This window comes from Pleuronectes platessa, chromosome 2, assembly GCF_947347685.1.
Source record: "Pleuronectes platessa chromosome 2, fPlePla1.1, whole genome shotgun sequence".
Taxonomy (NCBI): Eukaryota; Metazoa; Chordata; class Actinopteri; order Pleuronectiformes; family Pleuronectidae; genus Pleuronectes; species Pleuronectes platessa.
This window is the reverse complement of record NC_070627.1, coordinates 760574-773332: the sequence shown is the minus strand read 5'-3', so window position 1 is coordinate 773332 and position 12759 is coordinate 760574. Positions and strand designations below refer to the sequence as shown.

At 50.8% G+C, this 12759-nt stretch overlaps 1 protein-coding gene across 14 annotated transcripts in view; it reads left to right on the top strand.

Moving 5' to 3' along the window:
• LOC128450355 (NACHT, LRR and PYD domains-containing protein 12) overlaps positions 1-12759 on the top strand; it is a 143896-nt gene that overhangs the window by 39912 nt on the left and 91225 nt on the right. For 11 of the 14 annotated variants that reach the window (XR_008339997.1, XR_008339993.1, XR_008339992.1 and 8 more), the window contains one exon: positions 1917-2421. The exons of the other annotated variants lie outside the window; for them this stretch is intronic. Coding sequence is in view for 4 of the 11 variants with exons in the window: in XM_053433793.1 (XP_053289768.1) it covers positions 1917-1961 (45 nt within the window). In the remaining 7 variants the exon portion in view is untranslated. Of the gene's footprint in view, positions 1-1916; positions 2422-12759 lie in introns of those variants that run through there. 14 annotated transcript variants of the gene reach the window in all.

Below are 12759 nucleotides of genomic sequence, written 5' to 3'. Positions count from 1 at the left end.
GTGTGTCCTCAGAGTCAGTGAGACAGTGTGTGTCCTCAGAGACAGTGAGACAGTGTGTGTTCTCAGAGACAGTGAGACAGTGTGTGTCCTCAAAGTCAGTGAGACAGTGTGTGTCCTCAGAGTCAGTGAGACAGTGTGTGTCCTCAGAGTCAGTGAGTCAGTGTGTGTCCTCAGAGTCAGTGAGACAGTGTGTGTCCTCAGAGTCAGTGAGACAGTGTGTGTCCTCAGAGACAGTGAGACAGTGTGTGTTCTCAGAGACAGTGAGACAGTGTGTGTCCTCAAAGTCAGTGAGACAGTGTGTGTCCTCAGAGTCAGTGAGACAGTGTGTGTCCTCAGAGTCAGTGTGTGTCCTCAGAGTCAGTGAGACAGTGTGTGTCCTCAGAGTCAGTGAGACAGTGTGTGTCCTCAGAGACAGTGTGTGTCCTCAGAGTCAGTGAGACAGTGTGTGTCCTCAGAGTAAGTGAGACAGTGTTTCCTCAGAGACAGTGAGACAGTGTGTGTCCTCAGAGACAGTGAGACAGTGTGTGTCCTCAGAGTCAGTGAGTCAGTGTGTGTCTTCAGAGTCAGTGAGTCAGTGTGTGTCCTCAGAGTCAGTGAGACAGTGTGTGTCCTCAGAGTCAGTGAGTCAGTGTGTGTCCTCAGAGTAAGTGAGACAGTGTGTGTCCTCAGAGTCAGTGAGTCAGTGTGTGTCCTCAGAGACAGTGAGACAGTGTGTGTCTTCTTGTCTTCTACTCGTCTTGTTAGTAAACAACAGATTCAGATCTCGTGGCCTCGAGTTATTTATATCATTCACGGACGTTATTATGTCGTGGTCACGTAATATATTGTGACCAGATGCCACCAGGGGGCGCTGTAACTTACACATTGACACGATCCAGATGTTTTACCAGCTGTTCTTCCTGCATTTAGCAGCTGTGACTGAGTTTCTTTTATTCTGGATCATGTGTTTGTTCTCCTCTGATTTTTATTATAGAACAGTTTGATCCTGGTTGTGAAATATGAGGCTCTGCTGTCAGTCAAACTGTCCATGTCTGTGATTGGTCATACACAGTAAACCCCGCCCCTTTTATGTGCACGATCAGATCTCGATGAGGAAAACCTGAGTTAACTTAACGAGTTGATAACCAGCGTCATGTGACCACTTAGCCTGACTGTGTCTGTCAGGTTCAGTTGAGCTGATCTCAGAAAGATCTCCTGGACATGTTGAAGTGTCTTCATAGTTCAGGCCTCAGTGTTTCCTCAGTGAAGCTGTGAGAGGACAATGAGGACAGACGTCAGGATTGGACAGAGACACAGAGAGACAACAGTCGGCCAATCAGACGAGCCACAAGCTGCTTGGGATCATGTGACTGAGTTGACGTGAAGACGACAGTTGTTGTTGTTTTCATGTGAACAGGAAGTGAAGCTGGACCACAGCTGACAGCCTCACACGAGGGACAGAGACGGTGTCGTCTTCATCTGATCTGAGACAGTTTGTCCTCTCACTTCATCAGTGAAGAACTGATCAGGTGGATCTTTGTCACAGCTCTGAGATCAGTGGGACTGAAGCCTCTCCTCATCACATGGTAACCAGGAGCTCTTTATACAGAGCAGAACCTCTGCTGAGGTCCATCTGTCTCCTCTGGTCCCAGTTTGTCAGAAGCAGATGTTCATCAACACACAGTGAAACATGGCTTCACCTGTAACAGCAGTAAATCCACCTCTCAGGTGTCCACTCTGCACTTTGACATGCAGAGGACACACACTGAGCTCTTAGCATGTTCATTCCAACACGTGAACATGCAGCAGAGAGGAAGCTGCTCCACCTCTGAACAGGACTGAAGTCCCTGCTGCTCTTTCTACTGGATGAGCTGCATCACTGACTCACAGCTGATGAAGTGAGTCTCTGTGACACTGATGTCTTCTTCTCTCAACAGGTGGAGCTGAGTGTGAAGAGGACAGTGTGTGTGGACGGAGGCTGAGCTGTGTCCTGAGGATCCAGAGGCTGAAGCAGCAGCAGCTTGTGTGTAGTCTCCAATCTACACAACCCCTAATCTGCATGTGTTTGTGAGATGAAGCCGGAGCACCTGGAGAAAACACGGGGAGAACATGCAGACTCCACACAGGAAGACCCCATCTGAACCGGATTCAAACCAGCAACCTTCTTGCCCCGATTGTGTTTATTCAAGCAGAAGAAAAGTGAATGAGACATTTACAGTATGAAGAAGAGTTGATGAAGAGCAGAGCATCTTTAAGTCTCTGAGGAAACTGTTTCATAAACATTTTACCATATTTAATAGAAAACTGACCCGAGGACGTTTTATACAAACCCTAACCCACTTATAAGGAAAATCTTGTGATCATAATGAAATTCTACATCTGATCAATATGTCTCAATATAAACAGCCTGACAGCAGATCAATACATTTATTTATGATTCTTTATCAGTTGATTTCATTCATTCAACAATAAAATCATTTAAATGCAAAACCTCTGATCCTGAATGAAAAGGAGCAGAAAGAAGAATAATCTGATATAATCTGCTGCTCAATAATCACGTGAAGCTCCACACGTCCATAAGAAGCACGTTCGCCAACTTAACTCATAAAAACACCGCTCGAGCTTCCGCCTTGTTGACGTGAGGGATGTTTTCATGTACCTGTTGTGTGGTGTGTGCGCGTTGTAATGATCACCAGCGACAAACACAAGCACTTTGCGTGGAGCTGGTCACGCGTGTGTGTTCTTCAATGCTCCCCGTGTCTCCTATGAAGAGGAGCGTCAGATTGTTGTCAGACCTGGACTAAAATGAGGACTCAGATGCAGAGGATTACACGTATCAGCACACTTTATTGAGTTCAGATCCTCTATGAAGAGTGACAAATGATTGGGTTATGAAACACTTACTTAATACTTCAAGGACCTGGCAAGAATAATTCGGGGAAAAACTCCCTAAAAGATTCAAAATACACACTAGGAAAAGAAAGAGGTTTATAAACATAAATCGCTCCCAAAGGATGATAAACAAAAGGCTAGAGTAAGAAAACAAAAGCGCTCCCGAAGGAGGAAAACCAAACTATGAAAAAGGGACAAAAGAAAAAGGCTCACCTAAACATGAGGCACATCAAACTAACCAGAACTCTCAAAACATAAATCGCTCCAAAAGGGAGGAAGAAGAACAGATTACAAAAGAACACAAAACGAACCTTAACTAGAAAACTTTAACAAACGAAAAATCACTCTCAAGGAGGATACAGAAAACAACTTACGTGGCGTAGCAAATCTCAAGGCAAAACACGACAATGACTGTGGACAAGGGCTTAGGTGCACAGACAAGGACGAAACACTTTGGCACAAGACAAAGGGGAGACGCAGACTATAAGCACATGAGGGTGAAGGGAACAGGTGGAAACAATCCGGGATCAGTGACACATGAGGAAGGGCAAGTGACCTGAAACGAGAGGAGAGTTAGGATTGCAAAATAAAACAGGAAGTTACGAGACAGAAACCCCAAGACAAGACAAACCTCACCTTGGTGTGACAGTACCCCCCCCCCCCCCTCTAGGGCCGACTCCTGACGGCCCAGGCTGGTCAGGGTGGTCCCTGTGGAAGTATGCGATGAGTGTAGCTCAATTTGACGAGACGGAACCCACTGCCTCTCCTCAGGACCATATCCTACCCAGTCCACCAGATACTGTTTACCTCGGCCCCTGTTGCGAACCGCCAGCAACTGCTTGACCTTGTATACCGGACCGCCTTCAAACACTTCTGGGGGTGGCGGAGGGGTAGCGGCTGGAACCATCGGACTCTCCTTGGCGGGCTTGACCCGGCTTACATGAAAGGTCGGGTGAACACGGAGGGATCAGGGCAGGCGAAGGCGAACTGCTGCAGGGCCGATGAGCTTGGTGATGGGAAACGGACCCACGAACCATGGCGCCAGCTTCTTGGAAGGGACTTTAAGGTGTAGATCCCTGGCGGAGAGCCACACTCTCTGTTCTGGCTGGTAGGTGGGGGTGGGTTGTCTCTTGCGGTCCGCAGTTTTCTGGACTCTGTCCCTTTGGTGAATCAATATCTGCTTGGCAGCTGCCCAGATGCAGTGGCAGCGGCGAACCATGGCATGGGCGGAGGGAACAGACACCTCCAACTCGTTGTCTGCGAAAACAGGGGGCTGGTAACCAAATGCACACTTGAACGGTGACATTCCTGTGGCCGAGGTGGGCAGTAGGTTGTGGGCATACTCGACCCAGACCAGGTGTTTGCTCCATGTCGAGGGATTCTGAGAAACCAGACACTGGAGGCCGGTCTCTAGTTGCTGGTTTAGGCGTTCGGTCTGGCCATTGGCCTCCGGGTGGTAACCCGAGGTCAGGCTGGCCTTAGCTCCGATGAGCCGGCAGAACTCCCTCCAGAACCGGGAGACGAACTGGGGACCCCGGTCTGAAACAATGTCTTTGGGAAATCCGTGAACCTTAAAAACATTGTTCATCATGATCTCTGCCGTTTCCTTGGCGGAGGGCAGTTTTGGCAGAGCAATGAATCTAGCCATCTTGGAAAATCTGTCCACCACTGTGAGGACAGTGGTGTTACCTTGAGAGACCGGAAGCCCCATGACGAAGTCTACCGAGATGTCGGCCCACGGTCTGGAGGGGATGGGAAGTGGCTGCAAGAGACCCATGCGTGACCCGGAGGACGTCTTGTTTCAGGCGCAGACCGAACAAGCCTCTACGTACTCCCGGACCTCCGGTTCCATGGAGGGCCACCAAAACCTCTGGGAGATAGCGAACATCGCTCTTCGAACTCCCGGATGGCAGGAAAGCAGCGAGGTGTGGGCCGAGTGGATCACCTGTGGGCGTAATTCAACTGGGACAAACAAACGATTCTCTGGGCACCCGCTAGGTGATCGGACCTCACCATTAGCCTGCTTAACCTCATTTTCTATCTGCCAAGTCAGTGCTCCAACCACACAGGTAAGTGGGAGGATCGTTTCTGGGTCCTTGGCAACAGGTTCGGGGTCGAAGAGACGAGACAAGGCGTCTGGCTTGACGTTTTTGGACCCCGGCCTGTATGAGAGAGAAAAAGAGAATCGGTTAAAAAATAGCGCCCACCTGGCCTGGTGAGAATTGAGTCTTTTGGCTTTCTTGATGTATTCTAGATTTCTATGATCAGTCCAGACAATAAATGGATGTTAAGCCCCCTCGAGCCAGTGTCTCCACTCCTCCAGCGCGACTTTGACTGCCAGCAACTCCCGGTTACCCACGTCGTAGTTCCGCTCCGCTTTGGCCAGCCGCCGTGACAGGAAGGCACAAGGATGCACCTTTCCATCCTGTTCTGACTGCTGGGAGAGGATGGCCCCGACCCCTTCGTTGGAAGCGTCCACCTCTACCATGAGGTGTTGTTGAGGGTCTGGCAGGGTGAGGATGGGAGCCGAGGTAAAGCGGTGCTTGAGGATCCGAAAGGCAGCATCAGCTTCAGGAGACCAGTGGAACTGCACCTGTGTGGAGGTAAGAGCATGGAGATGAGCAGCTATTGCACTGAAGCCTCTGATGAACCGCCTGTAAAAGTTAGCAAACCCAAGGAACTGCTGAACCTTTTTGCGGCTATCAGGTGTAGGCCACTCGACCACAGCGCTAATTTTAGCCGGGTCCATCTGCACTCTTCCAGGCACTACGATGAAGCCCAGGAAGGAGACAGTGTCGGCATGGAATTCACTCTTTTCTGCTTTGACATATAGTTTATTTTCTAGCGGTCTTTTCAGTACCTGAGTTACATGGTCTTGGTGTTCTTTCAGGTCAGAGGAGTAGATAAGTATATCATCCAAATACACATACACTAAAAGGTCAAGAAAGTCTCTTAACACGTAATTTATCATCGCCTGGAAAACGGCAGGAGCATTTGTGAGACCAAAAGGCATGACTTTATACTCAGTGTCCACTGGTTGTATTAAACCCAGTCTTCCACGCGTCACCCTCACTGATCCGCCCGCACCAAGTGATAGGCGTTGCGAAGATCCAACTTGGTGAAGATTTTGGCCTGTTGGAGCTGGTCAAACATGGAAGACATAAGAGGAAGTGGATATCGATTCTTTATAGTGATGGCATTGAGTGGGCTGTAGTCAATGCACGGTCTTAGGGAGCCATCCTTCTTCCCCACAAAGAAGAACCTGGCTCCGGCCGATGATGAGGAGGGGCGAATCAGCCCCGCTTTCAGGGAGGTCTCGATGTACTCCCGCATGGCTCCCCTCTCTGGCCCAGAAACCGCGTACAGGCGAGAATGGTCGAGCCCGGAATCAGCTCAATGGCACAATCATAGGGTCGGTGAGGAGGAAGTGAGATGGCCTTAGTCTTGTTAAAAACCTCTTTGAGGTGGTGGTAGCAGGAAGGCACAGAGCTCAGGTCCGGGTAATTGGGATCTGCGGCGGGCTTGACAGAGATCAATTTAATGTTCGTGACTTCCTCCTCCCAAACCGAGAGGTTCAAACAGTTGCTCTCACAGTCCCCTCCCCAGCCCAGGATCTCTCCTGTTCTCCAGTTAATATGGGGATTGTGATGAAATAACCATGGCTGTCCCAAAATTAGAGTCTGTGACGGTGACTTGAATAAATAGAAACGAATGTTCTCCCGGTGATGGTTAATGCACAGTTTGACAGGTGCTGTGATATGTCTCATCTCATCATCTCATTTTCGTCCGCTTATCCGGGGTCGGGTCGCGGGGGGAGCAGCTCAAGCAGGGGGCCCCAGACTTCCCTTTCCCGGGCCACATTGACCAACTCTGACGGGGGGATCCCGAGGCGTCCCCAGGCCAGTGTTGAGATATAATCTCTCCACCTAGTCCTGGGTCTTCCCCGAGGTCTCCTCCCCACTGGACGTGCCTGAAACACCTCCCAAGGAAGGCGCCCAGTGGGCATCCTTACCAGATGCCCGAACCACCTCAGCTGACTCCTTTCTAAGTAAAGGAGCAGCGGCTCTAATCCGAGTTCCTCACGGATGGCTGAGCTTCTCACCCTATCCCTAAGGGAGACGCCAGCCACCCTTCTGAGAAAACTCATCTCGGCCGCTTGTACCCGCGATCTCGTCCTTTCGGTCATCACCCAGCCCTCATGACCATAGGTGAGGATAGGAACGAAGATCGACAGGTAGATCGAGAGCTTTGCCTTGCGGCTCAGCTCTCTTTTCGTTACAACGGTGCGGTAAAGCGAACGCAATACCGCCCCCGCTGCTCTGATTCTCCAGCCAATCTCACGCTCCATAGGACCCTCACTCGCGAACAAGACCCCGAGGTACTTGAACTCCTTCACTTGGGCTAAGGACTCATTTCCTACCTGGAGTAAGCAATCCATCGGCTTCCTGCTAAGAGTCATGGCCTCAGATTTAGCGGTGCTGATCCTCATCCCAGCCGCTTCACACTCGGCCGCCAGCCGATCCAGTGAGTGCTGAAGGTCACAGGCCGATGATCCAATGAGGACCACGTCATCTGCAAAAAGCAGTGACGAGATCCTCAGACCACCGAACTGCAACCCCTCCCCACCGCGACTACGCCTCGATATCCTGTCCATGTATATCACAAACAGGATTGGTGACAAGGCGCAGCCCTGGCGGAGACCAGCTCCCACTGAGAACGAAACTGACTGGCTGCCGAGGACGCGAACACAGCTCTCGCTTTGGGAGTACAGGGATTGGATGGCCCTGAGGATAGACCCCCTTACCCCATACTCCCGCAGCACCTCCCACAGTTTCTCCCGGGGGACCCGGTCATACGCCTTCTCCAGATCCACAAAACACAAGTGGACCGGATGGGCATACTCCCAGGCCCCCTCCAGGATCCTTGCGAGAGTGAAGAGCTGGTCCGTAGTTCCACGTCCGGGGCGAAAACCGCATTGTTCCTCTTCAATCTGAGGTTCGACGATCGGCCGAACCCTCCTTTCCAGCACCTTGGAGTAGACTTTACCAGGGAGGCTGAGAAGTGTGATAACCCTGTAATTGGCACACACTCTCTGGTCCCCCTTTTTGAACAGGGGAACCACCACCCCGGTTTGCCACTCCTTTGGCACTGTACCCGACTCCCACGCGATGTTGAATAGGCGTGTCAACCATGACAGCCCCTCAACACCCAGAGCCTTTAGCATTTCTGGCTGGATCTCATCAATCCCTGGGGCTTTGCCACTGCGGAGATGTTTGACTACCTCAGTGACCTCCACCAGGGAAATTGACGACGAAACACCATCAACCTCGAGCTCTGCCTCCAACATAGAGGGCGTGTTATTCGGATTCAGGAGTTCCTCAAAATGTTCCTTCCAACATCCGACTACCTCCTCAGTTGAGGTCAACAGAGTCCCATCCTTACTGTACACAGCTTGGATGGTTCCCCGTTTCCCCCTCCTGAGGTGCCGGATAGTCTTCCAGAAACACTTTGGTGCCGACCGAAAGTCCTTCTCCATGGCCTCTCCGAACTTCTCCCACACCCGCTGCTTAGCCTCCGACACGGCAGCAGCTGCAGCCCTTCGGGCCTGTCGGTACCCTGCAACCGAGTCAGGAGTCCTCCAGGATATCATATCCCGGAAGGCCTCCTTCTTCAATCGGACGGCTTCCCTGACCACCGGTGTCCACCACGGTGTCCGAGGGTTACCGCCCCTTGAGGAGCCTAAGACCCTGAGGCCACAGCTAGCCGCCGCAGCTTCAGCAATGGAGGCTTGAACACCGCCCACTCCGGCTCAATGTCCCCAACCTCCACAGGAATGCCAGAAAAACTCCGCCGGAGGTGTGAGTTGAAGATACCTAGGACGGGGGCCTCCTCCAGACGTTCCCAGTTCACCCGCACTACTCGTTTGGGCTTACCAGGTCTATCCGGAAATTTCCCCCATTCCCTGATCCAACTCACAACCAGATGGTGGTCGGTTGACAGTTCCGCCCCTCTCTTTACCCGAGTGTCCAAAACATGCGGCCTCAGATCAGATGACACGATCACAAAATCGATCATTGATCTTCGGCCTAGGGTACTCTGGTACCAGGTATACTTATGAGCACCCTTATGTTCGAACATGGTGTTTGTTATGGATAATCCATGGCTAGCACAGAAGTCCAATAACAAACGACCGCTCGGGTTCAGATCAGGGAGGCCGTTCCTCCCCACCACGCCTCTCCAGGTATCTCCATCGTTGCCCACGTGGGCGTTGAAGTCACCCAGCAGAACTACGGAGTCCCCTACTGGAGCCCCATACAGGACTCCATTCAGGTTCTCCAAGAAGGCCGAGTACTCTGAACTGCTGTTTGGTGCATACGCACAAACAACAGTCAGAGTTTTCCCCCCTACAACCCTTAGGCGCAGGGAGGCGACCCTCTCGTCTACCGGGGTAAACTCCAACACCGCGGCGCTCAGCCGGGGATTTATGAGTATCCCCACACCCGCCCGGCGCCTCACGCCCTTGGCAACTCCGGAGAAGAATAGAGTCCAACCCTTATCCAGGAGTACGGTACCAGAGCTGAGACTGTGCGTGGAGGTAAGCCCCATCAGATCTAACTGATAGCGCTCCACCTCCCTCACAAGCTCCGGTTCCTTTCCCCACAGCGAGGTGACGTTCCACGTCCCCAGAGCCAGCTTCTGCCGCCCGGGTCTGGTCCGTCGAGACCCCTGACCTTCGCTGCCACCCATGTGGCTGCGCACCCGACCCCAAAGGGTCTTCCCACAGGTGGTGGGCCCATGAGATGAAGAGAGGGGGGGGTGCCACGTAGTTTGTTTGGGCTGTGATATGTGATATGTGTGATAGTAAAATGTTCCTGTCCATTAAGTGCTTTAGCTCTGATGGGCTTAGCTAAAAGTTCCATGTGAAGGCCCAGTTGTTCCGCTAGTTCCCAGTCCATCAAACTTTCATCAGCCCCTGAGTCGATGAGCGCCTTGAGTTCAGTGGTGGTGTGGTGCATTACCTGGACGGTCGTGAGAGTGCATGAGGTGGTGCCAGAAACCTTGAATTCACTCACCACCATGGTCCTTCTGGCAGTGCAGGTGGCGATGTTGGGACATGGTTTTTGTGCAAACCACAGGCCTCCTTTCAGTCAAACTTGTAACAAACATGCCGCATGTGCTGGAGTGGACTCAATCCCCCAAGATGCCACAGGTTCCATTGATCTCAGAAACTCAAGGAACTCAGTCTCCCAGAGGATGTAACAGGATGCTGCATGTCCTGGGGTCTGGGCAATGTCACACAAAGGTGTCAAGAGCCACCAGGGTCAACTCCTATTGGTCACTCTGGTCCAAGACCTGTGAGGTCACCGGGGCCAATATAAGGAGAGGTCCCCCCAAACTCTCTCTCTTTCTCCAATCCTCCCGAGGGCGGAAGGCTGCTACAGCCTCTCTTCTTCCATCTCTCCGAGGGCGGAAGGCTGCTCAAGCTCTGATCCAGCTTCCTTCTCAATCCAACCCACAACCGGAGGTCAGAGGTGCAGCTCCCCTGCCCACTCTTCAAGGAAATCTCCTCGCCCTTCAAGCTCAACCAAACTCCTCGTAGCGACGCGATGTCCTGCAGGAAAACTTCAACCAGCATCTGAGCACACGGCTCGACAGAATCGCGAATGCAGAACTCTACGACCACAAAGCCAGGAGACGTCACAGAACTGCAAACTGAACAGCAACTTCTTTTCCTCTTTCCCTCGGACTGGTAACATAATCTGGGCTTAATAATTATACTACGCTAAGCAAGACTGTTTATTTGATCGGTGTGTGTTTATAAGTTTGATATATGCTGTGACGTTGTAGGCATAAGTTAAAGGAAGGTTAATAGTTAGGCTCGCCACAGGCTTTGTCCCTGACTCTATCATTATCTGATTACCATCCACACAGACACGCATAGCATCTCACCAAGTTAAACCTTCCCCCTGTGCCGTAAAGCAAACTCAGAAGAAGGGGGGGGGGGCTCTTATCTTAGGGACCATTCTTTAAAGCATGCTAATTTACATTCACACACACTCACACACCTCCTAGTTAGTTAGTTTGATTGTTTAGTAATTTGTGTTTTTATACTTTATTATGTTCATAATAAACGTTCTTTTTTCACAAATGTTCTGTCATTAATATTGCATAAGTGAATCTTGCCAACCGTTACACTGTTAAGAACTCCATAACCTTCATTGTTCATTATATAATCTTTAATGGTAAAATATTGAGATTTCTAATTGAACTAGATCTAAATGAGACGGATCTTAATCAATAAATTGGCTATCTTTTCCCTTCTATGAAGGGTGGTGCCCCTCGAGAACTTTAACCAATTAAAGTTATGATTTAATATTAATATTTTAAATATTAATGTTTTACATTTTATTTTGATAACCAAATTTATTGAGTGCCTAAAGGCACACCATTCTATGGTAACTCTTTTTAAGCACTATTGCACAACAGCGACGAGATGACCGGATTCACCGCAGTAGAAGCATCGGCCCTCCTGCAGACGTCTCCGTCGTTCCCCGGGTGTTAATCACGCTCTTCCTAGCTGCATGGGCACTCCCTTTCCTTCCGGAGGGGAATGATGATGCTGCTCTGGCGGTGATCGACGGGTGGTAGAGCATCCTGGTGCTTGAGTGCGTAGGGGTCTCTCCATCGCTGTGGGTCTCGGGAGACGTTGCTGCCTGAGTTGACGGGTTCTGTTGTCTGTCCGGATTGCGATGTGTGAGTCGAGATCTGTAGGTAGGTCCAAGGGAACCAGAAGGTCTTGGATAGGAGCTGCCAGCCCCTTCAGAAACACGTCGTATAAGGCTGTTGTATTCCAGCCACTCTTCGCCGACAAGGTGCGGAAACGGATAGCGTAATCACACACGGATTCGCTGCCCTGTCTCAGCCCGCTCAGCTCCCCAGCTTTCTCCCGGTCAGTCGTTACCGGGTCGAAAGTCTTCCGCAGCGCCGCTTCAAACTCTGTGAGGGAGTGGCAAACTGGCGAATCCCGGGCCCACTCTGCTGCGGCCCATGCCTTGGCTCTTCCGGTAAGGTGGGAAATCATAAAAGCGATCTTGGATCGGTTAGACGGAAAAGCATGGGGGTTTAGTTCATAGTGTATGGAGCAGTCTATGAGAAATGTCTTGCATAACCCCAGTTCACCAGCGAATCGTGCTGGTGGGGCTAGCTTGCATCCTGCTCCAACGGCCGGCCCAGTCAGGACGGGTACCACGGGTGTAGCAGCCGCTACTACCAGAGGCTCGGTGGCTGTAGTCGTCCGCACTAGATGATCATGCAGGCCCTGAAATTGTGTCAAGAGATCCCCCATCTGGGATGCCATGGCGGTCTGGAATTCCTCCTAATGGGAGAGCCGGGCTTCTTGGGCTCGCAGGGCTGCCGTGAGTTGTTCCATCCCTACTGAGTCCATACTGGCCAAAGTGTAATGTCAGACCTGGACTAAAATGAGGACTCAGATGCAGAGGATGGAACGTATCAGCACACTTTATTGAGTTCAGATCCTCTATGAAGAGTGACAAATGATTGGGCTATGAAAAACTTACTTAATACTTCTAGGACCTGGCAAGAATAACTCGGGGAAAAAACTCCCTAAAGGATTCAAAATACACACTAGGAAAAGAAAGAGGTTTATAAACATAAATCGCTCCCGAAGGATGATAAACAAAAGGCTAGAGTAAGAAAACAAAAGCGCTCCCGAAGGAGGAAAACCAAACTACTATGAAAAAGGGACAAAAGAAAAAGGCTCACCTAAACATGAGGCACCTCAAACTAACCAGAACTCTCAAAACATAAATCGCTCCAAAAGGGAGGAAGAAGAACAGATTACAAAAGAACACAAAACGAACCTTAACT